The sequence below is a fragment of the Heterodontus francisci genome, chromosome 33, assembly GCF_036365525.1.
Source record: "Heterodontus francisci isolate sHetFra1 chromosome 33, sHetFra1.hap1, whole genome shotgun sequence".
Taxonomy (NCBI): Eukaryota; Metazoa; Chordata; class Chondrichthyes; order Heterodontiformes; family Heterodontidae; genus Heterodontus; species Heterodontus francisci.
In genome coordinates, this window is record NC_090403.1 from 21,960,210 (window position 1) to 21,985,269 (window position 25,060).

General features: G+C 45.3%; 1 protein-coding gene across 1 annotated transcript in view; it reads right to left on the minus strand.

Annotated features, from left to right (window-relative positions):
• Positions 1-25,060, minus strand: part of LOC137348050 (integrin beta-3-like) — a 94,056-nt gene that overhangs the window by 42,560 nt on the left and 26,436 nt on the right. The window contains exons 4-9 of the mRNA XM_068013165.1: positions 17,516-17,768; positions 14,978-15,140; positions 12,854-13,015; positions 10,653-10,748; positions 6,629-6,718; positions 5,409-5,543 (exon numbers count right to left, since the gene is read on the minus strand). Coding sequence (XP_067869266.1) covers positions 5,409-5,543; positions 6,629-6,718; positions 10,653-10,748; positions 12,854-13,015; positions 14,978-15,140; positions 17,516-17,768 — 899 coding nt within the window. The remainder of the gene's footprint in view (positions 1-5,408; positions 5,544-6,628; positions 6,719-10,652; positions 10,749-12,853; positions 13,016-14,977; positions 15,141-17,515; positions 17,769-25,060) is intronic.

Consider the following 25,060-nt stretch of genomic DNA (forward strand, 5'->3'; position numbering starts at 1 on the left):
TGTCCACTTTGAGTACACTGGCTCCCTGCCACTCCTTCTCACGCAATGCATTAAATCCAAAAACATTGTCCGAATTTTAAAAAGTCATCACATCCTCACCGCATACCTGCTCTGCACCGAGCTTCAGCCCAATTGCTCAGTCTGTGCCTTGTAGTCTTAGAAGATTAAGGTGTGATCCAATTCAGATGATTAAGGTGATTGGCCGATTTGATAGGATAGATACAGAAAAACTATTTCCTCTGGTACGGCAGTCCAGAACAAGAGGGCATAACCTTAAAAATTAGAGTCTGCACATTTCAGGGGTGATGTTAGGAAATACTTTTTCACACAAAGGGTAGTAGAAATCTGGAACTCTCTCCCCAAAAAGCTGTTGGGGTTGGGGATCAATTAAAAATGTCAAAACTGAGACTGATAGATTTTTATTGGGTAAGGATACTAATGGCTATGGAACCAAGCTAGATGGACAAATCAGCTATGATCTAACTGAACGGCAGAACAGAGTTGAGGGGCTGAATGGCCTTGTCCTATTCCTATGTATCCTTTGGTCCTAACCTCCTGTGTGACCACCCTACCCTCCGCCATCCTCTGAACTGCACCATTCGTGGCTAGGTCTTGAGCTGCTGAAGCCCTAGTCTTTGATATGACCTCTCTAAGCCTCTCCACCTTTCCCGCCTTCTTCAAAAACCTTCTCAAGTGCTCAGTGTCCTTGATTGATACAAGTCGTGTACCACAAGCAGTCGTTGAGGAGAGTAACGTAGATGCAGTTAAGGGGAAGCCAGGTAAGCAATTAAGGGAGAGAGGCATTGAAGGATATGTTGATGGGGTTAGATGAAGAAGGGTAGGAGGAAGCTCTTGAGGAGCAGATGCTGATTGAATGGCCTGTTTCTGAGCTGTAATTACTTCTGCAATACTTTGTAAAGCAAAACAAAGAAGAGCCTGACACAGTATGTGTTAAGATATTTTGTTGATCTTGTTGGAATGAAGGTTCACACAAACTTCCTGTTGCCTTTTAATCATATTAATTAATCACTGGCTTCGGCGATGGGATACTGTTTTAATTAGGCACGCTTTTGCAATTTGGGAAATGCTGCAATTATATCCTGTATAATACCTTATTGCGAAGAAAGAATTTAAGACTTAATTGCACTTGTTATTGCAGGAATGTGATGTCATAGCTGGTGCTGCTCTTTGGGCAACACTACTCGAAGAGCGTCCACACCAGCTGCTTACACACAGGGTGACAGTTGTGGCTATGGCATCTGTTACTAAGGTCAGCCAGTAACAAACGGCAAAAGGCTCCAGAGCTTAAAGCCACGTAGGCCCTGATATTCCTGCGGTCAGTTGGTCCTGTTGTTATGGGCTGTTAGCAGGGGGTGAAAATATGAGGCAGACTAATACTAGATACGTCACTAGACCTATTTTCCTCATTCACGACTTTGCAATGCTCGATGTCAGAGGTGTCCATGTTGCTGGGGCTGGGGAGATGGGGGGTTTGCAGGAGGAAGAGGGTGAACTTAAAAACCTACTTCAATCTTTTCCTCCTCCCTCCCAGAGGCCTACAAGACTGCAAATGCTATAGTGTTGCAGCAAAATTGCACGTCCAGTTCATGTGGGATCCCACCCCCACCCCCACCACCCCCCCCAACACAACCCCCAGTCAGGCTTTGGATGAAGCAGGATGCCCGACTTTAATATTTAAATTACCAGGAATTCTGACAGGCTCAGGGAGTTCAGTACAGATTGGGCTGCAGTTCCTCTCTGCCCCCATCCTGCCTCTGCTATTCCTAGGAATTTTATGAGCCGGTCAATCATGCAAATGGAATCACGGAATTGTTACAGCACAGAAGGAGGCCATTCAGCCCATCATGTCCGTGCTGGCTCTCCAAAGGAGCAGTTTGCCCTGCACATTCTTCCTTACTTCAAGATCGCTTCCAGTTTAGAGCAGATATTCTGGGGAACCTCCTGTACTTGTCTATGGAGACACCAATATCTGTTGTGATACTGAAAAGCACCATAGATGATGTTTTACCCCAACTAGAGAAAGCAAAAAAACTTATGGTTGTGCTGAAAAGAACAGCTTGTTGGTTTATTGCATTTGATGAAGAATTGAGTTTTGACTGTTACATAGGGCTGGATTTTGTGCTGTATCTGTGGCTCCTGGCATCAGGCCGAAAAGGTGGGGGGATCCCTGCCTCGGCCTTTCCCCACCCCCCCAGGAGTGACCCTCTGACCCTCCAGGGTCTTTTTCTATCAAAGTTTTAGGAGTCAGGATCCCTGTCCCTTTAAAGACAGGGATCCCACCTCTAAGAGCTGCTGGCCAGTACTGCAGAGGCCTCAAATCCAGGCCCATTGCTGGAACCCCGGACCTCAGGTAAATGTTGTGGGTTTGCCGGGACCAGTCTGGAAGGCCCCAGCGATGGGGGGCTGGAGGTGGTTGTGCAGTCCCGGGGTGGGATTCTCCCGGGGATGAACTGTTTCTCGGCAGGGTCCTCAGTGGGCTACAAATTGCCCATGAAGGAGGGAACCCCCAAGCCCACAGAGAGAGTGCCTCATGTTCCAAGGCGTCCTCCCTGCGCGGCGGGCACCCCGTCCCTCCCCGCCCCGGTAAGATCCCAGCAGCGGTGGTATCAGGCCCTTAATTAGCCACTTAAGGGTCTCAATTGGCCTCTGGCCGTGAAGGCCGTTGTCGGCCTATCTCACTCCCAGGCAGATCACTGGGCGACGGGGAGATGATGGGCCCTCCACCACCCCCCAGTCATGATACTCCATGCTCTCCCGACCTCCAACCCCTCCTCAGGGGGCTACACAAAATCCCGGCCATAGTACTTACAGCACAGAAACAGGCAACTCTGCCCAACTGATCTATGTTGCTGCTTATACTCAACACAAGCCTCCTCCCCGCCGATTACATCTCACCCAATTTGCGTATTTTTCTGTTCCTTTCTCCCTCATGTGTTTATCCAGTTTCCCCTTGAATATACTAGCTACTTCAACTACTCCATGTGGTAGGAAGTTCTATCTCAGGGTTGTCCAACATATGGCCCGCGGGCCAGGATCCGGCCCACCAGAGGTTTCCATCCGGCCCGTGGATGTATTTCAGAGATCAGAAATTTTCCATTGTCTTCTTCTTTCAGACCGGCTTTATAAAAAAATTCACAAGCGTTACTTTCACAGCTGACAGGTGCTGACATTGGGAACAACGGTTTCTGAACTTCAAACAGATTCGAGGTTTTCCAGCGGCTTTTAAAAATGTCAGAACCCACCGGAAAACCCCAAATCTGTCCAAAGTTGGGAAACCGCTGTTCCTGATGTCAGTACCTGTCAGCTGTCAACTGACTTGCAATTTTAAAAAAACAGACCAACCAAAAAGCTGCTGTGTCCCACTCTCTGCAACTGTCAGAGGGGGGGGGGGGGGGTGGACAGAGAGGGAGAGGGTGGGCAGAGAGTGACTGAGAGGGGGAGAGAGAGAGAGAGGGTGGACAGTGACTGAGAGGGGAACAGCGAGAAAGGGGAACAGAGAGAGGGTGGGGGACAGAGAGAGGGGAAGTGAGGGAGAGAAAGGGAGCGAGAGAGTGACCAGCATCACTCCTGACAGATGGCTATCTATCCAGAATATTCTACAGCGCCACAAGTGTGCAGGCAAACATAGCCTATTTGTGCAGGCAAAAAAATGCCAGGTATCTCACTAAATCAGTGTCCAACATAGTGATGAGAAAGTAAGTCGATAAATTAATCTTCTCATTTAAAGCTTCTGCACAAAAATGCACATTTGTTGTTTTGCTCAATAGAAAGATAATTTTTTAATGCCTTTATCTTTCTGAAATTGTCTCACTGGCCCCCCACGTAAGACAAAAATTGTAAAGTGCCCCCCCCCCACCACACGAAAAGTTTGGACACCCCTGTTCTACATTCTAATCATTCATTGTGTAAAGATATTTTTCCTGAATTCCGTATTGGATTTATTAGTGACTACCTTATATTTATGTTCTTCAGTTTTTGGACTTTCCCACAAGTGGGAACATCTTCTCTACTTCTACTCTACTTCTACCCTATCAAACTCCTTCATAATGTTAAAGAGCTCTAACAGGTCACCCCTCAGACTGAGCAGGGAACAGGAGGGAAACAGGATGGAGGAGGGAACAGGAGTGAGACAGGACTGAGGAGCAAGAGATGACAAAGGAATGAGACAGGACTGAGGTGGGAGAAGGACTGAGAGTCAGAACTGAGGAGGGAGCAGGAGGGACGGACAGGATTGAGGAGGGAGTAGGAGGGATGTCAAGGGGAGATGGTTAGATTCTCTCTTCTTGGAGATAATCTAAACATCTCCCCTTGACATTCAATGGCAATACGAATGTGACAATAACAGTGACTCATTCTAGGGATATCTTCTCCTTTGATATTCTGTAATAGAACATAGAACATAGAACAGTACAGTACAGGCCCTTCGGCCCACGATGTTGTGCCGAACCTTTAACCTACTCTAAGATCAAACTAACTACCTATCCTTCATTCTACTATCATCCATGTACCTATCCAAGAGTCGCTTAAATGCCCCTAATGTATCTGCTTCTACTACCACCGCTGGCAGCGCATTCCACGCACCCACCACTCTCTGTGTAAAGAACCTACCTCTGACATCTCCCCGAAACCTTCCTCCAATCACCTTAAAATTATGCCCCCTGGTGATAGCCCTTTCCACCCTGGGAAAAAGTCTCTGGCTATCCACTCTATCTATGCCTCTCATCATCTTGTACCCCTCTATCAAGTCACCTCTCATCCTTCTTCGCTCCAATGAGAAAAGCCCTAGCTCCCTCAATCTTTCTTCATAGGACATGCCCTCCAGTCCAGGCAGCATCCTGGTAAATCTCCTCTGCACCCTCTCTAAAGCTTCCACATCCTTCCTATAATGAGGCGACCAGAACTGAACACAATATTCCAAGTGTGGTCGAACCAGGGCCTTATAGAGCTGCAGCATAACCTCGCGGCTCTTAAACTCAATCCCCCTGTTAATGGAAGCCAACACACCATACGCCTTCTTAACAACCCTATCAACTTGGGTGGCAACTTTGAGCGATCTATGGACATGGACCCCAAGATCCCTCTGTTCCTCCACACTACCAAGAATCCTGTCTTTAATGTTACTGACACGTTAAGATTCAGCTCATACGACAAAATACAAAGCTACAGATTGACTGCATAAGGACTATAACCCCACAAAACAAATCCCAGAACGTAGTTTTAGGACTTTGGGTGTCGCAGTGCCCAGTTGTAGCAATGCAATATTTCTGATCTCAAACTAGCTCTCCTGTGACCTCTTGGGCACTAAATGAGGAAGGAGCTGTGATGGGTTTCCTTGCTGGCAAGCTGGTATCCAGCTCAGCACAGTGAGATACTTTGACTATACTTACTGTATCTCCAATCTTTAGTCCTGAGCAAAATTTCTGTCCTGGAATAAATTCATCATTCCCACAGAAAGCATCGAAGGACAATGACAGTTCCTTTGGCAGATCCAAAACCTCCAATTCTACTTGGGAGCGAATTTGCTGAAGATAAAGAAAAGAACACGTAGATTAGTTTCAAGACATGTTTTGTTATTAATTGCATGTCAATTGTTGGCCCTGGCCTATCATTGCCCAACCTGAGGTTCCCTGGCTTGTGGTTCCCTGGACTACAGTTTCCTGGTGTATAGTTGTCTGGCCCATATTTCCTTGCTCTATTTTCCCCTTCCCTTATCTCCTTCCCTTATCTTGAACACGGGTGAAAAAATTCCCACCCTCCAAATCCTCTTGGTAGCACTTTTCCCATTTCTAAACATAGTTGGAAAATTCGGGTTATCGCCTCCTTCCCAACCTCCTTCTAGCAGGATGTATGCCACTTTGAATGGAGCTGGTTGGGAACAGGAGTTGGAGTTGGAGTTGGAGCCAGGTCTGGAACTGATGCAGAGACTAGGGGGTAGATTTTGTGGCGCCGATGGGGCTCCTGGCACCAGGCCGAAAAGGTGGGGGGAACCCTGCCTCAGCCTTTCCGAGCCAATCACAGGGCCGGCAGCTCAGCAGTATTGGCAGCACCACTGGTAGAGGTGGCCACAGCTGGTACTGCAGAGACATTGGACCCAGGGCCAGAGGTAGGTGAGACGGGGTCGCCGAGGCCAGTCTGGAAGGCCCTGGTGAAGGGCGGGGTTGGAAGGTGGGCATGAGGGGTCCAGGGAGGTGAAGTTTTTCCTGGTAGGGGTCCTCCGTGGGCCACGGATTGTCCATGCAGGAGGCCCCCCCCCAAAAGCCCACAAGGAGGGCGCCTTGTGTTACTGGGTGACCTCCAGAGCTCCTGTGGCAGAGGGGAAAAGGCCTTTAATATGCTACTTAAGGGCCTCAATTGGCCTCTGGGCAGGAAGACCCATAGCTGGCCTATCCTGCCCTGGACAAAATTGCTTGGCGGTGGGGAGCGACATGCTCTCCGTTCCTGCCTCCTGTCACAATTCTATGGGCTCCCTTGCCTTTGACCCCGCCTCAGTGGTGGGGGACCATACAAGAACAGTTACTGGAGCCAGAATCATACCTCCTCGAGTTAAAGATGCCATTGAGTTGAACAACTGCCCCTGAGTTGCTCACTGCGTTCTGTTTACACTTACCTGATAAGCATTCACAATGAGCTCCAAGACATTGCTGGAGTCGCTGGAAATAGTCCCGACTTTAGAACCAGGAATCATATTACTGTAACTCTGTAGAGACAACAAGATTACACAATATGATTACACAATTTCAGTAATCTCAAACCTTAAAAATATGCCCCCCCTGTTGACAATTAATCCAAGCATTCACATTAAACCCACGACACTGATTTTACTGTCAACTAGTTTTTATTAGTTCACCCAATCAGTGCACCACTCTCAAGTCAATCCCTTGTGTTGATACATTCTCTGATTCCAGGTTGTTGTTAGTGACCTGCATTGGAAATAATGGGGACATTGACACACATTTCCTTACTTCAGAAAGCATTAATGTTTCCCAGAAGTTTTCTGTGTGTAATGTAGAGACATTCCTTTAACAATCTGTATCATTGAATGTATTAATTAGGCAACTGATTTGATGGAAACTAGCTGGCAGAAGATGCAGATGGAGTTTGGTACAATAGGCTGAACTTCTGAATGCTGCTGTAAATTAATGTCGTTTTATGGCTTAATAAAATGAATCTTTTTAATCAATCTTGGACTATGTAAAAGCTAAAACAAGTTTAAAATAAGAACTAAAAACAAAGTCTTGCAAATAATCAGCAGGGTCTGGCAGCATCTGTGGTGAGAGAAACAGAATTAATGTTTCAGGTCTGTGACCTTTCAACAGAACTGGAAAAGGTTAGAAATGTAATAGACTTTGAGCAAGTGAAAGGGGAGGAGGGGGAAAGAAGAAGGGAAGGTCTATGATAGGGCAGATGGCAGGAGAAATTAAATGACAAAGATGTCATGGAATAAAAGGCAAAGGGAGTAGTAAAGGCCATAGTAAAAGACAAAGCATTTGTCCAGTGTTAATGGCAGAATAATGAACAGTTCTGTCCAAAAGCAAAAACATGAAAAGCAAGTTTAAGACTGGCACATGGTGAAAAACAATCAAAGTGGCAATGGTCTGAAATTGTTGAATTCAATGTTCAGTCCAGAAGGCTGTAGACTGCCTAATTGGAAGATAAGGTGCTGCTTCTCGAGCTTGCGTTGAGGTGAAGAGCCCTCAAACTGTCCTGGTGGGGGATGGAGGTGTAGGGAGATTGGACGTCCATAGTGAAGAGGAGGCGGTTAGGGCCAGGAGACTGGAAATAGTCGAAATGGCGTAGGGCGTCAAAAAAGCGACGGATGTAGGTGGGAAGAGACTGGACCAGGGGAGAAAAGATAGAACCAGATAGGAAGAAATAAGTTCAGTGGGGCAGGTACAGGCTGAAATGACGGGTCTACCAGGACAGTCCTGTTTGTGGATTTTGGAAAGAAGGTAGAAGCGGGCTGTCAGCGGTTGTGGGACTATGAGTTGGGAAGCTGTAGTGGGCAGATCACCAGAGGAGATGAGGTCAGTGACAGCTCTGGAGACAGTTGCTTGATGTTCGGTGGTGGGCTCATGGTCCAGGGGGAGGTAGGAAGAAGTGTCTGAGAGCTAACAAGCCTAATATGTGGCACTTTATCAAACACATTTTGGAAGTCCACATATCCCACATCAACCACATTATCCTTATCTGTGACAGTTTTGAACAGTGGGGAGGTGCACATGGCGTTTGAGAGAATAGTTAGCAAAGCATGTGGGATCTTGGGCTTCATATTTAGAGGTATTGAGTACAAAAACAGGGAAGTGATGCTGAACCTATCTAAAGCTCTGGTTAGGCCACAACTAGTGTATTGTGTCCATTTCTGGTCACCACACTTCAGGAAGAATGTGAGGGTCCTTGAGAGGGTGCAGAGGAGATTTACCAGAATGGTTTCAGGGATGAGGGAATTTGGCTAAAAGGTTAGTTTGGAGAAGCTGAGGTTGTTCTTCTTTGAGGAAAGGAGGTTGAGGGGAGATCTGATACAGATGTACAAGAATATGACAGGTTTAAATAAGGTAGACAAAGAAAAGCTTTTCCCATTAGCTGATGGTACAAGGACACAGCGCAAGAAATAAAGGGGGAAGAGGTGAGACGAAAAGCTTTTTACTGCAGCGAATGGGAATGACCTGGAACTTGTGCCTATGAGGGTGGTGATAGTGAAGACCATCATTAATTTCAATAGGAAATTGGATAGGTACTTGTGGGGAATTAACTTGCAGGGCATACAGGAACAGAGTGGGAAATGGGACTAACTGGATTGCTCTACAGAGAGCCAGCATGCACTTGATGGGCCGAATAGCCTCCTTCTGTTAACCTCATCAAAAACCTCAGTCAAGTTAGTTAAACATGATTTGCCTTTAACAAATCCATGCTGGCTTTCCTTAATTAATCCACCTTGTCCAAGTAACTGTTAATTTTGTCCTGGATTATCATCTCTAAAAGCTTTCCCACCACTGGGATTAAACTGACTGCCTTTAGTTACTGGGCTTATCCTTACACCTTTTTTGAACAAAGGTGTAACATTTGTAATTCTCCAATCCTCTGGTACCTCCCTTTATCTAAGGAGGATTAGAAGATTATTGCCAGTGCCTTTGCAATTTTCACTCCTGAAATTTAGAAGGTTAAGGAGTGATTTTTTTATTTGTTCTTGGGATGTGAGTATCGCTGGCAAAGCCAACATTTATTGGCCATCCTAAATCGCCCTTGAGAAGGTGGTGGTGAGCTGCCTTCTTGAACTGCTGCAGTCCATTTACTATAGGTACACCCACAGTGCTGTTAGGAACTGAGTTCCAGGAATTTGACCCAGTGACAGTGAAGGAACGGCAATATAGTTCCAAGTCAGGATGGTGTGTGGCTTGGAGGGGAACTTGCAGGTGGTTGTGTTTCCGTGTGTCTGCTGCCCTTGTTCTTCTCGGTGGTAGAGGTCACAGGGTTGGATGGTGCTGTCAAAGGAGTCTTGGTGAGTTGCTGCAGTGCATCTTGTAGATTGTACACACTGCTGCCAAAGTGCGGCAGTGGTGGAGGGAGTGAATGTTTAAGGTAGTCGATCGGGTGCCGATCAAGCAGGCTGCTTTGTCCTGGTTGATGTTGAGCTTCTTCAGAGTTGTTGGAGCTGCACCCATCCAGACAATTGGGGAGTATTCCATCACACACCTCATTTGTGCCTTGTAGATGGTGGACAGACTTTGGGGAGTCAGGAGGTGAGTTACATGTTGCAGAATTCCCAGCTTCTGGCCTGCTCTTGGAGCTGTCCTACCAGCGATGCCCACATTCCATAAACAAATAAAAAAGAAACTAAAGTATTTATATGGCTGGACCAGTTCAGTTTCTGGTCAATGATAACCCCCAGGATGTTGATAGTGGGGGATTCAGTGATGGTAATGCCATTGTATGTCAAGGGGAGATAGTTAGATTCTCTCTTGTTGGAGATGGTCATTGCCTGGCACTTGTGTGGCACGAATGTTCCTTGCCACTTATCAGCCCAAGCCTGAATGTTATGTAGGTCTTGCTGTATGTGGACACAGACTGCTTCAGTATCTGAGGAGTCATGACTGGAACTGAACACTGTTCAATCATCAGCGAACATCCCTGCTTCTAACCTTATGATGGAGGGAAGGTCATTGATGAAGCAGCCGAAGATGATTGGGCCAAGGACACAACCCTGAGGAACTCCTGCATTGATGTCCTGGGGCTTAGATGTTTGGCCTCCAACAATCACAACCATCTTTCTTTGTGCTGAATATGACTCCAGCCAGCGGAGAGTTTTCCCCCTGATTCCCATTGACTTCAATTTCGCTGGGGCTCCTTGATGCCATACTCGGTCAAATGCTGCCTAGGGCAGGGGCAGTCAAGGGCAGTCACTCTCACCTCACCTCTAGAATTCAGCTCTTTTGTCCATGTTTGGACGAAGGCTGTCATGAGGTTAGGAGCTGAGTGGCCCTGGCAGTAACTAAACTGAGCATCGTGAGCAGAAAATAACATTTTGAGCCCATAAACAGAATTGGCGTTGCAATCAAGAACAGTGGTAACTACATAGGCCTCTAGGTGTGTGAGTTCTTCCTTGGGAGAGGTTTTTTCAATTCTCTAAAGCCTACCTTGTATATGTCAGTGACCCGATTGGTTACGGCAAAGAACAGGAAGATGTTATTCTCTGAAAGTTTTTCGGCCAGCTGGGCAAGGGATGGATAATCCTGAAATATAAAACATGTGAAGATGAGAGAATAGTTTTTTTACACTGAAAACCCATCTGTTTAGACCTAGTTTAATTTCAATATCCATTATTGGATCTTAAGAAATTGAAAGGCTGATTGACTTTGTTTGCCAACTCCAGTTGGGTGTTATTCACATATCATATGACCTCATCCTTCCAACTGCCCTGCCCCCACATTCCTGCCATTGGTTACCTGACAAGTCCATCCTCACAGTATACTGTCTTCTCTCACTGATTGGAAAGCAAACTCAGTGAACTCTTTGAAATCGTGCCGCATCTACTTCAGAGAGCAAAAGGGGCCGCAGTTTAACATCTCATCCAGAAGACAGTACTTCCAAGTGTGCAGCACTCCCTCAGCACTGTATTGGAGTGGGACTTGAACCTACAACCTTCTGACTCAGAGGCAAGAGTGGGTGATGGGGGTGGGGGGGGGGGGTGGAGGTTTGCGGGATGTGGTGACGAGATGGTGGCGTTGGGAAGGGGATGGGTGCAGAAGGGGAGGATAATAGACCAGGGATGTCAGGATGGATGAATACTCTTTGGAAATCAACAGCAACAACATATATTTAGATAGCGCCTTTAACATAATAAAACGTCCCATGGTGCTTTACAGAAGCATTATAAAATGAAGTATGACACCAAGCAACAAAGTAGATATTAGGCCAGATGACCAAAAACTTGGTCAACGAGGTAGCTTTTAAGGAGTGTCTTAAAGGAGGAAAGTGAGGTGGAGAGGTGTAGGGGGGGTATTCCAGAGTTGGGGCCTGGGGAACTGAAGGCTTGGCAACCAATGGTGGAGCTATTAAAATCAGGGATGTACAAGAGGCCAGAATTAGAAGAGTGCAGAGATCTTAGGGGGTTGCGGACTGGAGGAGATACAGAGATAGGGAGCAGGGAGGCCGCGGAGGGATTTGAAAGCAAGGAGGAGAATTTTAAAATCAAGATATTGCTTGAACGCAAGCCAATGTAGGTCAACGATCACAGGGGTAATAGGGGAATGGGACTTATGTGAGTTAAGACATAGGCAGCAGAGTTTTGGATGACCTCAAGTTTACGAAGAGTAGAATGTGGGAGACTAGCCACGAATGTGTTGGAATAATTAAGTTTAGAGGTAACAGAGGCATGAATGAGAGTTTCAGCAGCAAATGAGCTAAGACAGGGGCGAAGTCAGGTGATGTTATGGAGGCGGTCTTAGTGATGACACGAAAATGAGGTCAGAAGATAATCTTGGGGTCAAATGTGACACCAATGTTGTGAACAGACTGGCTTAATCTCAGACTGTTGCTGAAGAGTTGGTAGCTAGGGAACAGAGTTTGGAGCGGGGTCTGAAAACAATAGCTTCAGTCTATTTAATTGAGGACATTTCTGTTCATCCAGTACTGGATGTCAGATAAGCACTCTGATAATTTACCAACAGTAGAGGTGTTGCCAGAAGTGATGGTGAGGTAGAGCTGAGTGTTGTCAGCGTACATATGAAAACTAATGCTGGTTTTGCCAAGGGGCAACTTGTAGACGAGAATTAGGAGGGGGTCAAGGATAAATCCTTGGGGGACACCAGAGGTAACAGTGTAGGAGCAGGAAGAGAAGCCATTGCAAGTGATTCTCTGCTATGATTAGACAGAGAAGAATGAAACCAGGTGAGAGCAGTCCTACCCAGCTGGACAACAGTGGAGAGGCGTTGGAGGAGGATGGTGTGGTCAACCGTGGCAAAGGCTGTAAACAGGGCGAGAAAGAGGAGTCACATAAGGTGTTATTTCTGACTTTGCTAAGAGCTGTTTTGGTACTGTGGCAGGGGTGGAAACCTCATTGGAGAGGTTTCCCCTGGAAAGATGGGAACGGATTTGGGAGAGAAAAGGGAGCTTGGACATGGGACAGTAGTTTGCGAGGGTGGTGGGGTCAAGGGTTAGTTTTTTGAGGAGAGTATCATGGAGTGTTCATACAGAATTTTCACCCAGGCAATTAAATGGCTGAGGCTGTGGTGGGAAATTATGGATTGTCTGCAGAAGGATGGACTTCATGGGACCAATGGACTTTTCTGATTCCACGTGCTCATATCACTAGAACCATGTTGCTTTATGAACATACCAAGATAGCTGAGGCATTGTACTGGTTGTCCAGACCCATGTGGCACTCTCCGTCATTGGGGCGAGTGATGCCGGCCAGCCTCCCATCCAGTGCGAAGTGTGAGGTGGCATCAGTGACAAACACCAGCATGTGCGTGGCCTCTTGACGCCAACCGATGTCCTCCTGAAGCAAATAAGGGATTCATTAGAGCCATTTAAAGGGAAATTTTCCCCAACACAGTGAAATGTTGCAAACATTCTGAAAGAAATAAATAGAACAGCTCTATATTACGCTTTTCATTGAAAACCTTGTGGATTATGGCTGTCTTACACTTGTGAACGGACATTCAAAAACCGGATGCAGTAACACTGCTACTGGTACAATCTGCTCCATTTAAAGTAATTAAAAGAGATTGATAGATTTTTGTTGGCAAAGGGTATCAGGGAATAAGGACCAAAAGGAGGGTAAATGGAGTTAATATGCAGATAACCCAGGGCGGCACAGTGGCGCAGTGGTTAGCACCGCAGCCTCACAGCTCCAGGGACCCGGGTTCAATTCTGGGTACTGCCTGTGTGGAGTTTGCAAGTTCTCCCTGTGTCTGCGTGGGTTTTCTCCGGGTGCTCCGGTTTCCTCCCACAAGCCAAAAGACTTGCAGGTTGATAGGTAAATTGGCCATTATAAATTGTCACTAGTGTAGGTAGGTGGTAGGGAAATATAGGGACAGGTGGGGATGTTTGGTAGGAATATGGGATTAGTGTAGGATTAGTATAAATGGGTGGTTGATGTTCGGCACAGACTCGGTGGGCTGAAGGGCCTGTTTCAGTGCTGTATCTCTAATCTAATCTAAACCTATGATCTAACATGGTCGAAATAGGCTCCATGAGCTGAATGGCCTTTTCCTATTCCTACTCCTTTGATTTGCTTTTCTCTCCTCATTCTTTTTTCATCACCACAGGTCCTCTGTGAGCCAGAGGAATGAGGAAATTTAACTCTCAGAATTCCCAGCATCAACTGCGAACAGCCGTACAAAGCCCATGACATACCGGTGGGGGGGGGGGGGGGGGAGGGGGCAAGGGTGCAGACATTGTCAGCCAATCCTGTTGCTCCTCACATTGTCAACATACAGATTCCCCCCAACCCCCTTCATCAGCCTCACTGACAACTGACAGATCCCTGGCAGCTTCTGGGATCGCACCTCGCTGGCATCAGTTTAGGCTGGATGCAGACCGACATTCCGGGGCTGAAAAGACAGTGTCCTCTTAGCTGGAAAGACACTCGGTTGATTTTTTTAAATTCACAGGATAATGGCCTCACTGGCAAGGCCATCATTTATTGCCCATCCCTATATGACTGTGTGGCTTGCACGGCCATTCTTTAAGAAACCAACACAGTTTCCCTATCAATTCTTTATGAACCAGGAAGTTACTGAGAGAACAGGGTGAAAGATCTGGCCTCATAAATCCTGACCTCCTTGGTGGTCTCATAGTCAAAGACACCCCCACACAGACTGAGGGAGTTCCAGGTTCAATTCCTACTGTGTCTAGAGTAAGCTCACTTCAACTGGGTGTAATATTTAGACCTCTACTATTGGCTTCAGTGTCCTGGGTAAGAAAGGGTAAGAAATCAGCTCCAGTTCACGTTCCTGATCACAGTTCAGTGACCCATCTGGTTTAATGTGGATGTCAGATGGAAATGGAATCTGGGTGACTGGGATACTCTCCATGGTCAAATAATGTGCCAAAACCTGCGGATGCCAATATTGGCATTGTCAATATTCAGGACTCAACACTCAGGCACATGGGGTGCATCCAATTTGTACCAGAGCAAATGTGCAGGATAAACAACACAAACTTGTTAGTGTGAATGGCCTATTTTTGTTTTGTAATTTCTTTATAATTCCTCATGTAGATGGTGTCTATTACTGGTCTCTCCAGCCAAGTGTACGAATTCCCTTCCTAGAGGAGTGTTGTTGAGTGAGTTGGGTGTTGATAGTTCAGTCCTACCAATGAAAGTAGCATCAGCATCAGGAACGGGTTAGTGAAAGCCGGGACATCGCTGGGAGAAGAACTATGAATGGAAGTGCTCTGATAATCCACTTTAGCAGCGCTTCCAGCAGATGGGTGGGGAAGATCTTGCTCTACTCACCTTGCACACTGAGGCCTGAAGTATAGCATCCATTCCCCCTTCCGGTGTGTCGCGGTTTCGTGAGATGCGCTGTTTGATCACTTGTTCATTAAACTTGTTCACTTCTTCTGTCAGTTTGAGTGCATTTTTAAATCCAAATACAGGTGAGCATGAACTTGAAATTCTTTAAAAAAAAATCACCAAAATCTCAATAAGCATTGGTCTTGAGTCACGATTTTTACTTTGAATCACACACCAAGAAGGAGGCCATTTGGACCATTGTGCCTGTGCTGGCTCTTTGAAAGAACTGTCCAATTAGTTCCACTCCCCTCTTTCCCCATAGCCCTGCAAACTTTTCCTTTTTAAGTACATATCCAATTCCCTTTTGAAAGTTAGTACTGAACCTGGTTTGCCTACCCTTTCAGGCAGTAAATTTCAGATCTTAACTTGTTGCATGAAATAAAACTCTTCACCTGCACCCCCCACCCCCCCTCCCCCAAATGTTCTTTTGGCAATTAATCTTAAATCTATGTCCTCTGGTTATTGACTGTCCTGACAGTGGAAACACTTTCTCCCTATTTACTTTATCAAAAGCCTTCATAATTTGGAACATCTCTATTAAATCTCCACTTAGCCTTCTCTGTGCCAACAAGAACAATCCCAGCTTCTCTAGTCTCCCCACACAACTGAAGTCCCTCATTCCAGGTGCTCATCAGTGCTGAGGCTTGCCATGCTGGGGAGGGGACATTTTTTCTGTTTCTATGTGAACAATGAGCTCTCCCCAGCTCAAATGCAATGAAGGTTACACACTGGGCTAACAAAAGGTTTACACCTAAAATAGTAACTACTCTCATCTCTCTTCAGGTGCTCACTGACCTGTTGAGTATTTCCAACTTTTTCTGATCTGGTTACTGATTAAAACTTCCTCTACTCTGCCCCCAAACAACGTGCCTGAATCCCAATCTTGCAAAAACATTCCAAGATTGCACCAAGTGTCAGCTGTGATCCTGTAGGTAGTACACTCACCCCTCAGTCAGAAAGGCTGAGGGCTTCAACCATAGTGCAAAAGCTAGACTAACACACCAGGTGATTACCATAAGGATGACTGTTACCATTAAAAGGGGCCTGTGCCAATTAAACAGATGGGTTAAGGAAGGGCAGATGGAATTTAGTGTAGATAAACATATGGGAAGACACAATGAAATCATAAAAATAAAAGTGGACATGAATCCTATGGGTTAAGACTTGGAATTCCCTCCCTAAATCTTTCTATTTCTCCTCCTTCAAACCAAGCTGCTGGTAATCTTTTTTGGCTCAGTGTCCATTTACATCTCTGTGAAGCACCTTGGGCTATTGTTTTCCTAGATTAAAGGCACCAGATATGTAGATGTTATTGTTGATGATGAAAGAATGTCAATTAGCAAAGTTTGGGGTGGATGACCAATTCGAAGTTATTGTGTACAATAGCAAAATACTGCAGATGCTGGAAAGTTGAAATAAAAACAGATAATGCTGGATATACTCGGCAGGTCAGAGAGCATCTCTGGAGAGAGAGAAAAACAGAGTTAATGCTTTAGGTCGATGACTTCATAATTCTGATGAAGAGGCATCGACCTGAAATGTTACCTCTGATTCTCTCTCCACAGATGCTGCCTGACTTACTGAGTATTTCCAGCATTGTCTGTTTTTATTGAAGATATTATAGAATGGGTACTTCTGAGCAGTTTGGTAAGACCTGAATGGGATTGTACAATCCTGTACACCTCAGTGATATCATCAATTTGGTGCTATATTGAGCAACCTTCCTTTAAAAGATTATTGATGGATTGGAGAGGGTTCAGAGAAAGTGACAAGGATGATTCCGGACTGCTAGCTCTATCAATAGAGATCTGAACTTGGAGCAGGATGTGCAGACGTAATTCAGTCTACATTTTAAAGTCATAAATGTGGCCTTATTTTCATATGGTCAATATTTCCATAAAGAAAGATTTGCATTTAGATACCACCTTTCACAACCTCAAGACATCCCAAAGCAACTTACAGCTAATAAAGTACTTCTTGAAGTGTAATCACTGTTGTAGGAAACGCAGCAGCCAATTTGCTCACAGCAAGCTCTCTCAAACAGAAATGTGATAATGACCAGATAATTTGTTTTTTTTGGTGACATTATTTGAGGGATAAATATTGGCCAGGACACTGAGGATAACTCCCCTGCTCTTCTTTGAAATAGTACGATAGGATTTTTTATGTTCAACGGAGAGAGCAGACGGGGCCTCAGTTTAATATCTCATCGAAAGATGGCATGTCCAAGAGTGCAGCACACCCTCAGTACTGCAATGCAGCATCAGCCTAGACTGGTGTGCGCAAGTCTCATTTTTCTAGTCTCTTTGGGGGAGAAATTTGTGCGTATAGCCATGCTTCGAGCAGTGATATGCAGATTGCAGCGATTCCCTGGGGGCAGGGAGCACTGCGGGCCATTACTTGCAAGGCCCATGCAATTTTCTTCGATGATATTAATGAAGACTATAAATATATAAATGCCTGTTCCTCTTTCCTTACCTCACACATGGGTTTCTGATTTCTGCTTCTGTTGACATATAAATGTATGGAGATACGGGCTTGTCCACAAAAGCTCCAAAGCCCAGTTTCAGGTTGCTGGTCTGTTTGCGCATTTCTTCAGCTACCCTTGTGCCGAGTTGCTGGATGGTTCCCAAATCGTCCGCCATTGAGAAAGAGAGGTCCATTAAGTAGTAGATGTCTACGGGATAGTCCTCCACCTGACGCACCTGTACTTTAAACGACCTGGTTTCCCCTGCGGGAAGTGGCAAAGGAGAAATTTATAAATAGAACATTAGGATTCAACATCCCTCGTGCAAGACAGGACCAGATCCTGCATCCGTATCAGCAGCAAAAACACCTCTTTTCTTCACATTTGTTCACTTATTTTAAGTTCTGCTCCTATTTTGCAAATTAAATCACTTCAGTTCAAACTGTCATGCACCATTTTATATCAGAGGTCATTGTCTGTTGACCAAAGAATAGCCAAACATTGGTGTCGAGTTTAGTCTAATGCAGTGATTGGGTGGAGTACATAAAGGAAAACTGGTAGGGGGAGGATCATATGTCAGCGCATTATAGGAAGGATGTGGAAGCTATGGAAAGGGTGCAGAGGAGATTTAGCTTAGCTTAGCTTAGCTTAGCTTAGCTTAGCTTAGCTTTTTTTTTTAGCTTAGCTTAGAGATACAGCACTGAAACAGGCCCTTCGGCCCACCGAGTCTGTGCCGACCATCAACCACCCATTTATACTAATCCTACACTAATCCCATATTCGTACCACATCCCCACCTATCCCTATACTTCCCTACCACCTACCTATACTAGGGACAATTTATAATGGCCAACTTACTTAACAACCTGCAAGTTTTTGGCATGTGGGAGGAAACCGGAGCACCCGGAGGAAACCCACGCAGACACAGGGAGAACTTGCAAACTCCACACAGGCAGTACCCAGAATTGAACCCGGGTCGCTGGAGCTGTGAGGCTGCGGTGCTAACCACTGCGCCACTGTGCCGCCCTACTAGGATGTTGCCTGGTATGGAGGGAAGGTCTTACGAGGAAAGGCTGAGGGACTTGAGGTTGTTTTCGTTGGAGAGAAGGAGGAGGAGAGGTGACTTAATAGAGACATATAAGATAATCAGAGGGTTAGATAGGGTGGATAGTGAGAGTCTTTTTCCTCGGATGGTGATGGCAAACACGAGGGGACATAGCTTCAAGTTGAGGGGTGATAGATATAGGACAGATGTGAGAGGTAGTTTCTTTACTCAGAGAGTAGTAAGGGCGTGGAACGCCCTGCCTGCAGCAGTAGTAGATTCGCCAACTTTAAGGGCATTTAAGTGGTCATTGGATAGATATATGGATGAAAATGGAATAGTGTAGGTCAGATGGTTTCACAGGTCGGCGCAACATCGAGGGCCGAAGGGCCTGTACTGCGCTGTAATGTTCTAATTCTAATTCTAATTCTAAAAAAAGATGTCACAGTGCAAAGTTGTGTGTGTCCTAATCCTACCTTGTTTGCAACAGATTTTTTTTATAAGCTATCTGTCTTGGCATAGTGTTAATACTTCGACCTCAGAGTCAGCAAGTTCAAGTAACTTGAGAACATAATCTAGGCTGACACTCCAGTGCAGTACTGAGGGAATTGTGCACCGTCTGAGATGTACCTCTTTCAGATAAGACACTACATGCCTGCCCCTCAGGTGAATGCAAAATATCCCATGCCACTATTTGAAGAGCTGGGGAGTTCTCCCCAGTGTCCTGGAAAATATTTATTCTTCAACCAACATCATTAAAAAGGATGATCTGGTCATTTATCTAATTGCTGCTTGTGGGAGCTTGCTGTGAGCAAATTGGTTGCCACGTTTTCTACATTACAACAGTGACTGCACTTTAAAAGTACTTAATTGGCTGTAAAGCACTTTGGGACATCCTGAGGTTGTGAAAAGTGCTATGTATATTGAAAAACATCAATTCTTGCAGGACTCCCCTAGTGACTGGCTCCAACGCATTCTTAATAATTGCAGAGAATTATTATTTTATACAGGTTTGGAGATAAAAGTCATACATGTGAAAAATCTGAGCCGGTTATCTCTAAAACTGTTGAGCAGCCAGGTGGTGCTACAGATGAATTTCCTTATGTGGTTTCAAGTTCCACATTAGTGGGTTAGGGTGTAATGTGCACACGCTGGAAGGAAGCTGTTCTCACTGATAGCAGTTAGTGTATTTCCTGACACTTTAAGCTGTAGAGAATTATATGGAGATAAAGTAAATACCAATGAGCCTGCTTCCTTCAGCAACAGGTTACAAAGGACAATGTGTTTCTACTTAGTTCACAGAGTATCTATAACAGGGAGGGCCATATCACTGCGAGTTATCAGCTGAACTGCATAAGGGAAAGCATTGTCAAAAGCTGCCCTTGGCAGAGTTTTATAAGCCAGCTTTAAGCACTTTTATGCTTGACAATTGATAGATTTTTGAACTTAATAAAGGAAAATAAGTATTTTCAAGCGAACAAATAGACCATCACTTCCCCAAAGTTACCTCAACAGTCGGTTACTCATATTCAATCCGGCCCCCTGTCCCCAGTTTACAGAGGTATGTTAACTCCTCTGGATCCAGTTCAAAAACACCACAGCCCAGCCATCATGCCATTTTTTCAAAAAGAGATACTCTCTCCAACTCCAACCTACCCCATTCACATTGACGCTCTTTCCCCTCAATTTACCTGTTATGCCTGCCTCTCCAAGTTAATTCAAGCTGGTATTCTTTCTCTAACCCCAGCAGTTAATGCTGGCATTCCCCCTCACCGGTCCCTTCTATTTAATGCTGCCACTCTCCTCCCTCACCGACCCTACTCCAGTGGAGTATAAGTGGAAAATTGAAGCACCCATGAGTTTAGTCCTCCCTCCCTGACATCCCTGCCTCCCTTGCCTGGTGTTTCTCACTCCTCCCATGGCCTTTACCAACCTTATCCAGTACCTGATGTCTCATCAGCCAATACTGGGAAAGCATCAGAGACACAACAGGTAACCAGGAACCCTGCTGTTCCATCCACGTCATTAAAGATGCCACACAGGAGTGCCAATAGACTATGCTTTATGCAACTCTACTGGCAAGGTTGCACTACTCAACTCACTAATGGTGTCCATTGCTACTATGCAATTTGCTGGTCAATCAACCCATTAACTTGCTCTCCCTGATTGGATCTGATGTTTCATTCCCTCCTCATCTTTGCTTTATTCCAACTCCATTAAAATGCTTGTTAACCTTTCAGCAATCCGTTCTGATGAATAGTTGTACTCGAAATGTTAACCTTTTTCTCTCTTTGTTGATGCTGACTAACCTATTGTGGGTGTCCACCATTTTCTACTTTGGATTTTCAACTACATGCTGCCCCTTGGTGACATCATCTGACAGCACAGCGTTAGTTTTCACATGTATGCTGACGATACCCAGCTGAACCTCACCACTTTCTCAACTCCTCCACTGTTGCTAAATTATCAAACTGCTTACCGACATCCAGTATTTGATGGGCAGAAATTTCCTTCAATTAAATATTGGGAAGACTGAAGCCATTGTTTTCGGTCCCCGTTCCAAACTCCATTCCCTAGCTATCGATTCCATTCCTCACCCTGGCAACAGTCTGGGATTAAACCAGTCTGTTCACAACCTTGATGCAACATTTGACCCTGAGATGTGTTTCTGACTTCATATTTGTGCCATCACTGGAGTTATAGGGTCATTTACGACACAGAAGGAGGCCATTCGGCCCATCGAGTCCACGCCAGCTCTCCACGGAGCTATGCAGTTAGTCCCACACCCCAGTTTGATCCTCAGTGCCCTGCAAGTCTATTTCTCTCAGGTGGCCATCCAACTTCCTCTTGAAGTCATTGAGCGTCTCCGCTTCCACCATGATTGTGGTCATTACCACCCACTGCGTAAAAAAGTGCTTCCTCATATTCCCCCTGCATCTTTTGCCCAAAACTTTCAATCTATGTCCCCTAGTCCTTGTACCATTTGTTAATGGGAACAGTTTTTCCTTGTCTAACTTATCTAAGCCTGTCATAATCTTGTACACTTCCATAAAATCTCCCTTCAATCTCCTTTGTTCTAAGGAGAACCAGCTTTTCCAACCTAACTTTGTAATTAAAATCCCCCATCCCTGCAACCATTCTGGTAAATCTCCTCTGCACCCTCTCAAGGACCCTCACATCCTTCCTGAGGTGTGGTGCCCAGAACTGGACACAGTACTCCAGTTGGGACCTAACCAGAGCTTTTTAAAGACTCAGCATAACTTCCCTGCTTTTGTACTCAATACCTCTATTTATGAAGCCCCAAGATCCCGTAGCTTTAGTAACCACTCTCTCATTATGTCCTGCCACCTTCAAAGATCGATGCACATGCACCCTCAGGTTCCTCTGTTCCTGCACAACTTTAGAACTGTGCCATTAAGTATATATTGCCTCTCCCTATTCTTTCTGCCAAAATACATCACCTCACACTTGTCAGTATTAAATTCAATCTGCCACCTCTCTGCACATTCTGCTAGCCTATTCCCTGTTGCAGGTGGTTCATATCACCCTCACCATTTGCCACACCATCAAGTTGGTGTTGTCAGCAAATTTTGAGATTCTACTCTTTATTCCAAGATCTAAGTCATTTATATATAGCAAAAGAAAGCAGTGGTCCCAGCACTGACCCTTGGGAACACCATCCTCCAGTCTGAATAGCAGCCATTTACTACGATTCACCGTTTTCTGTCCTTAAGTCAATTTTTTATCCAATTGGACATTGATCCTCCTATTCTATGAGCCCCAATTTTGTTAACCAACCTTTTATGTAGTACCTTATCAATTGCTTTCTTCAAATCCATATAAACAACATCCACTGCATTCCCTTCATCAGCCTTCTCTGTTACTTCAACAAAATATTCAATTAGATTAGACAAGCATGATTTGCCTTTTACAAATCCATGCCTGACTATCTTTAATTAACTTGAACCTCTCAAGTGTCCACTGATATTTTCCCTGATCATTACTTCTAAAACCTTACCCATCACTGATGTTAAACAAACAGGCCTGTAGTTGCTAGGACTATCCCTACACCCTTTCTTGAATAAAGGTGTCACATTTGCCACTCTCCAATCCTCTGGCACCTCCCCCGTGTTGTATGATTGCATTTAAGAGTGATATCCTTTTAAGAGCTCAGTATGCTAATAAACTAAGTACAACTATGTAGTCATATGGCTACAAGCCAGGGTCACTCTGCAACTGTAACGCCTAGATGAAGGTTCTGTAAATAATTTGCTCTGTACCGTATATAATAGTTTTGCTGTCAATAAACCTGTTAGAGATCTTCAGCATAACTGGACTCCATGCATCAGGCAACATAAAAAACTCATTACACCCTGTATCCAGGGAAGATTGGAAGATTATGGCAAGGCGTTCTGCTATCTCCATCCCCACTTCCTTTAGCAACCTGGGATGCAAGCCATCTGGACCAGGTGACTCATCAACCCTAAGCATAGCCAGCCTTTTTAGGACCACCCCCCTCTCCATTTTTATCCCATCCATTGCTACTCCACTTCCATATCATCGCCCGACATCGCCCCTGTCTCAGCTCATCTGCTGCTGAAGCCCTCATTCATGTCTTCGCTACTTCTACACTTGACTATTCTAATGCACTCCTGGCTTGTCTCCCACATTCTACTCTCCGTAACTTGAGGTCATCCAAAACACTGCTGCCCATGTCTTAACTCACACTATGTCCCGTTCCCCTATCACCCCTGTGGTTGCTGACCTATGTTGGCTCCTGGTCTTGATTTTAAAATTCTCATCCTTGTTTTCAAATCCCTCTATGGCCTCACCCCTCCCTATCTCTGTCATCTCCTCCAGCCCCACAACCCTCCAAGATATCTGTGCTCTTCTAATTCTAGCCTCTTGTGCATCCCTGAGTTTAATCGCTCCACCATTGGTGGCCGCACCTTCAGTTGTCTAGGCTCCAAGTCTGGAATTCCCTCCCTGCACAGTGGTTAGTACCGCAGCCTCACAGCTCCAGCGACCCGGGTTCAATTCTGGGTACTGCCTGTGTGGAGTTTGCAAGTTCTCCCTGTGTCTGCGTGGGTTTTCTCCGGGTGCTCCGGTTTCCTCCCACAAGCCAAAGGACTTGCAGGTTGGTAGGTAAATTGGCCATTATAAATTGCCCCTAGTATAGGTAGGTGGTAGGGAAATATGGGGACAGGTGGGGATGTGGTAGGAATATGGGATTAGTGTAGGATTAGTATAAATGGGTGGTTGATGGTCGGCACAGACTTGGTGGGCTGAAGGGCCTGTTTCAGTGCTGTATCTCTAAACTAAACCTCTCTGCCTCTCCACCTCACTTTCCTCCTTTAAGACACTCCTTAAAACCTACCTCTTTGACCAAGCTTTTGGTATCTGACCCAATATGTGGCTCAGTGTCATATTTTGTTTTGTAACGCGCCTGTGAAGAGCCTTGGGATGTGTGATTACATTAAAAGGTGCTTTATAAATATAATTTGTTGTTGGATTGTCACTGTTTGAAGTCCATCTCGTTCTTGTATCTGTAAAGCGGGTAATTGGCTAATTGGTGGAGGGAGAGCGCAATGACAATGTCTTACGGATCCTAAAGCTGACATTTAGTAACTGACATCCTGAGGCAGAATGGAAGCTAGAAGTCTACAGAGCTGTATCTTGGTGTCAGCCATGGTTCAGTCAATGTCATTCTCCCCTTTTAATCCAATGCTTATGGGATCTAGGCCCACTCCCGGGTCTTGTGCATAAAATCTGGACTGATATTCCAGGTGAGGTAGGTGCTGTCTTTTGGGTGAGATGTTAAACCAAGGCCCCACCTGATCTCATAGGTGGAGGTGAAAGATAGGGTAGGGGAGTTCTCTCCAGTGTCTTAGGCAATATTTATCCCTCACCTAACATCACTAAAATAAAGAAACTGCCCATTATCTCATTGCTATTTGTGGGATATTGCTGTGTGCAAATTGGCTGCTGCGATTCCTCCAACAGTGTCTACACTTCAATACTAATTCATTGGATGTCCTGAGGCGATGAAAGGTACTGTATTTATGCAAACGCTTTTTTCGTGGACAGTGGAATGTCACAGTGCAGAATTTAATTTTTAAAAATCTGGAATAGGAAGCTGGTCTCAGTAATCGTGCCATAAAACTATCATCGCTTGTGGTAAAAAACCTAACTAATGTCCTTTAGGGAAGGAAATCTGCTGTCCTTACCTGGTCTGGCCTACATGTGACTCCAGACCCATGGCAGTGTGGTGACTCTTAACTGCCCTCTGAAATGGTCCAGCAAACCACTCAGTTGTCAAGGGCAATTATGGATGGGCAACAAATGCTGGCCTTGCCTGTGACGCCCACATCCCATGAATGAATAACAAAAAATTACTGAGAGGAAATTCCATCTGTATTCGTCTTACTCGTACAAGTGCTGTGATTCTGTTGTTTTTGGGAGAATCAAAGATCGTGGCTGCTGCTTTATACAGGAAGACAAAGGTAGATTTATC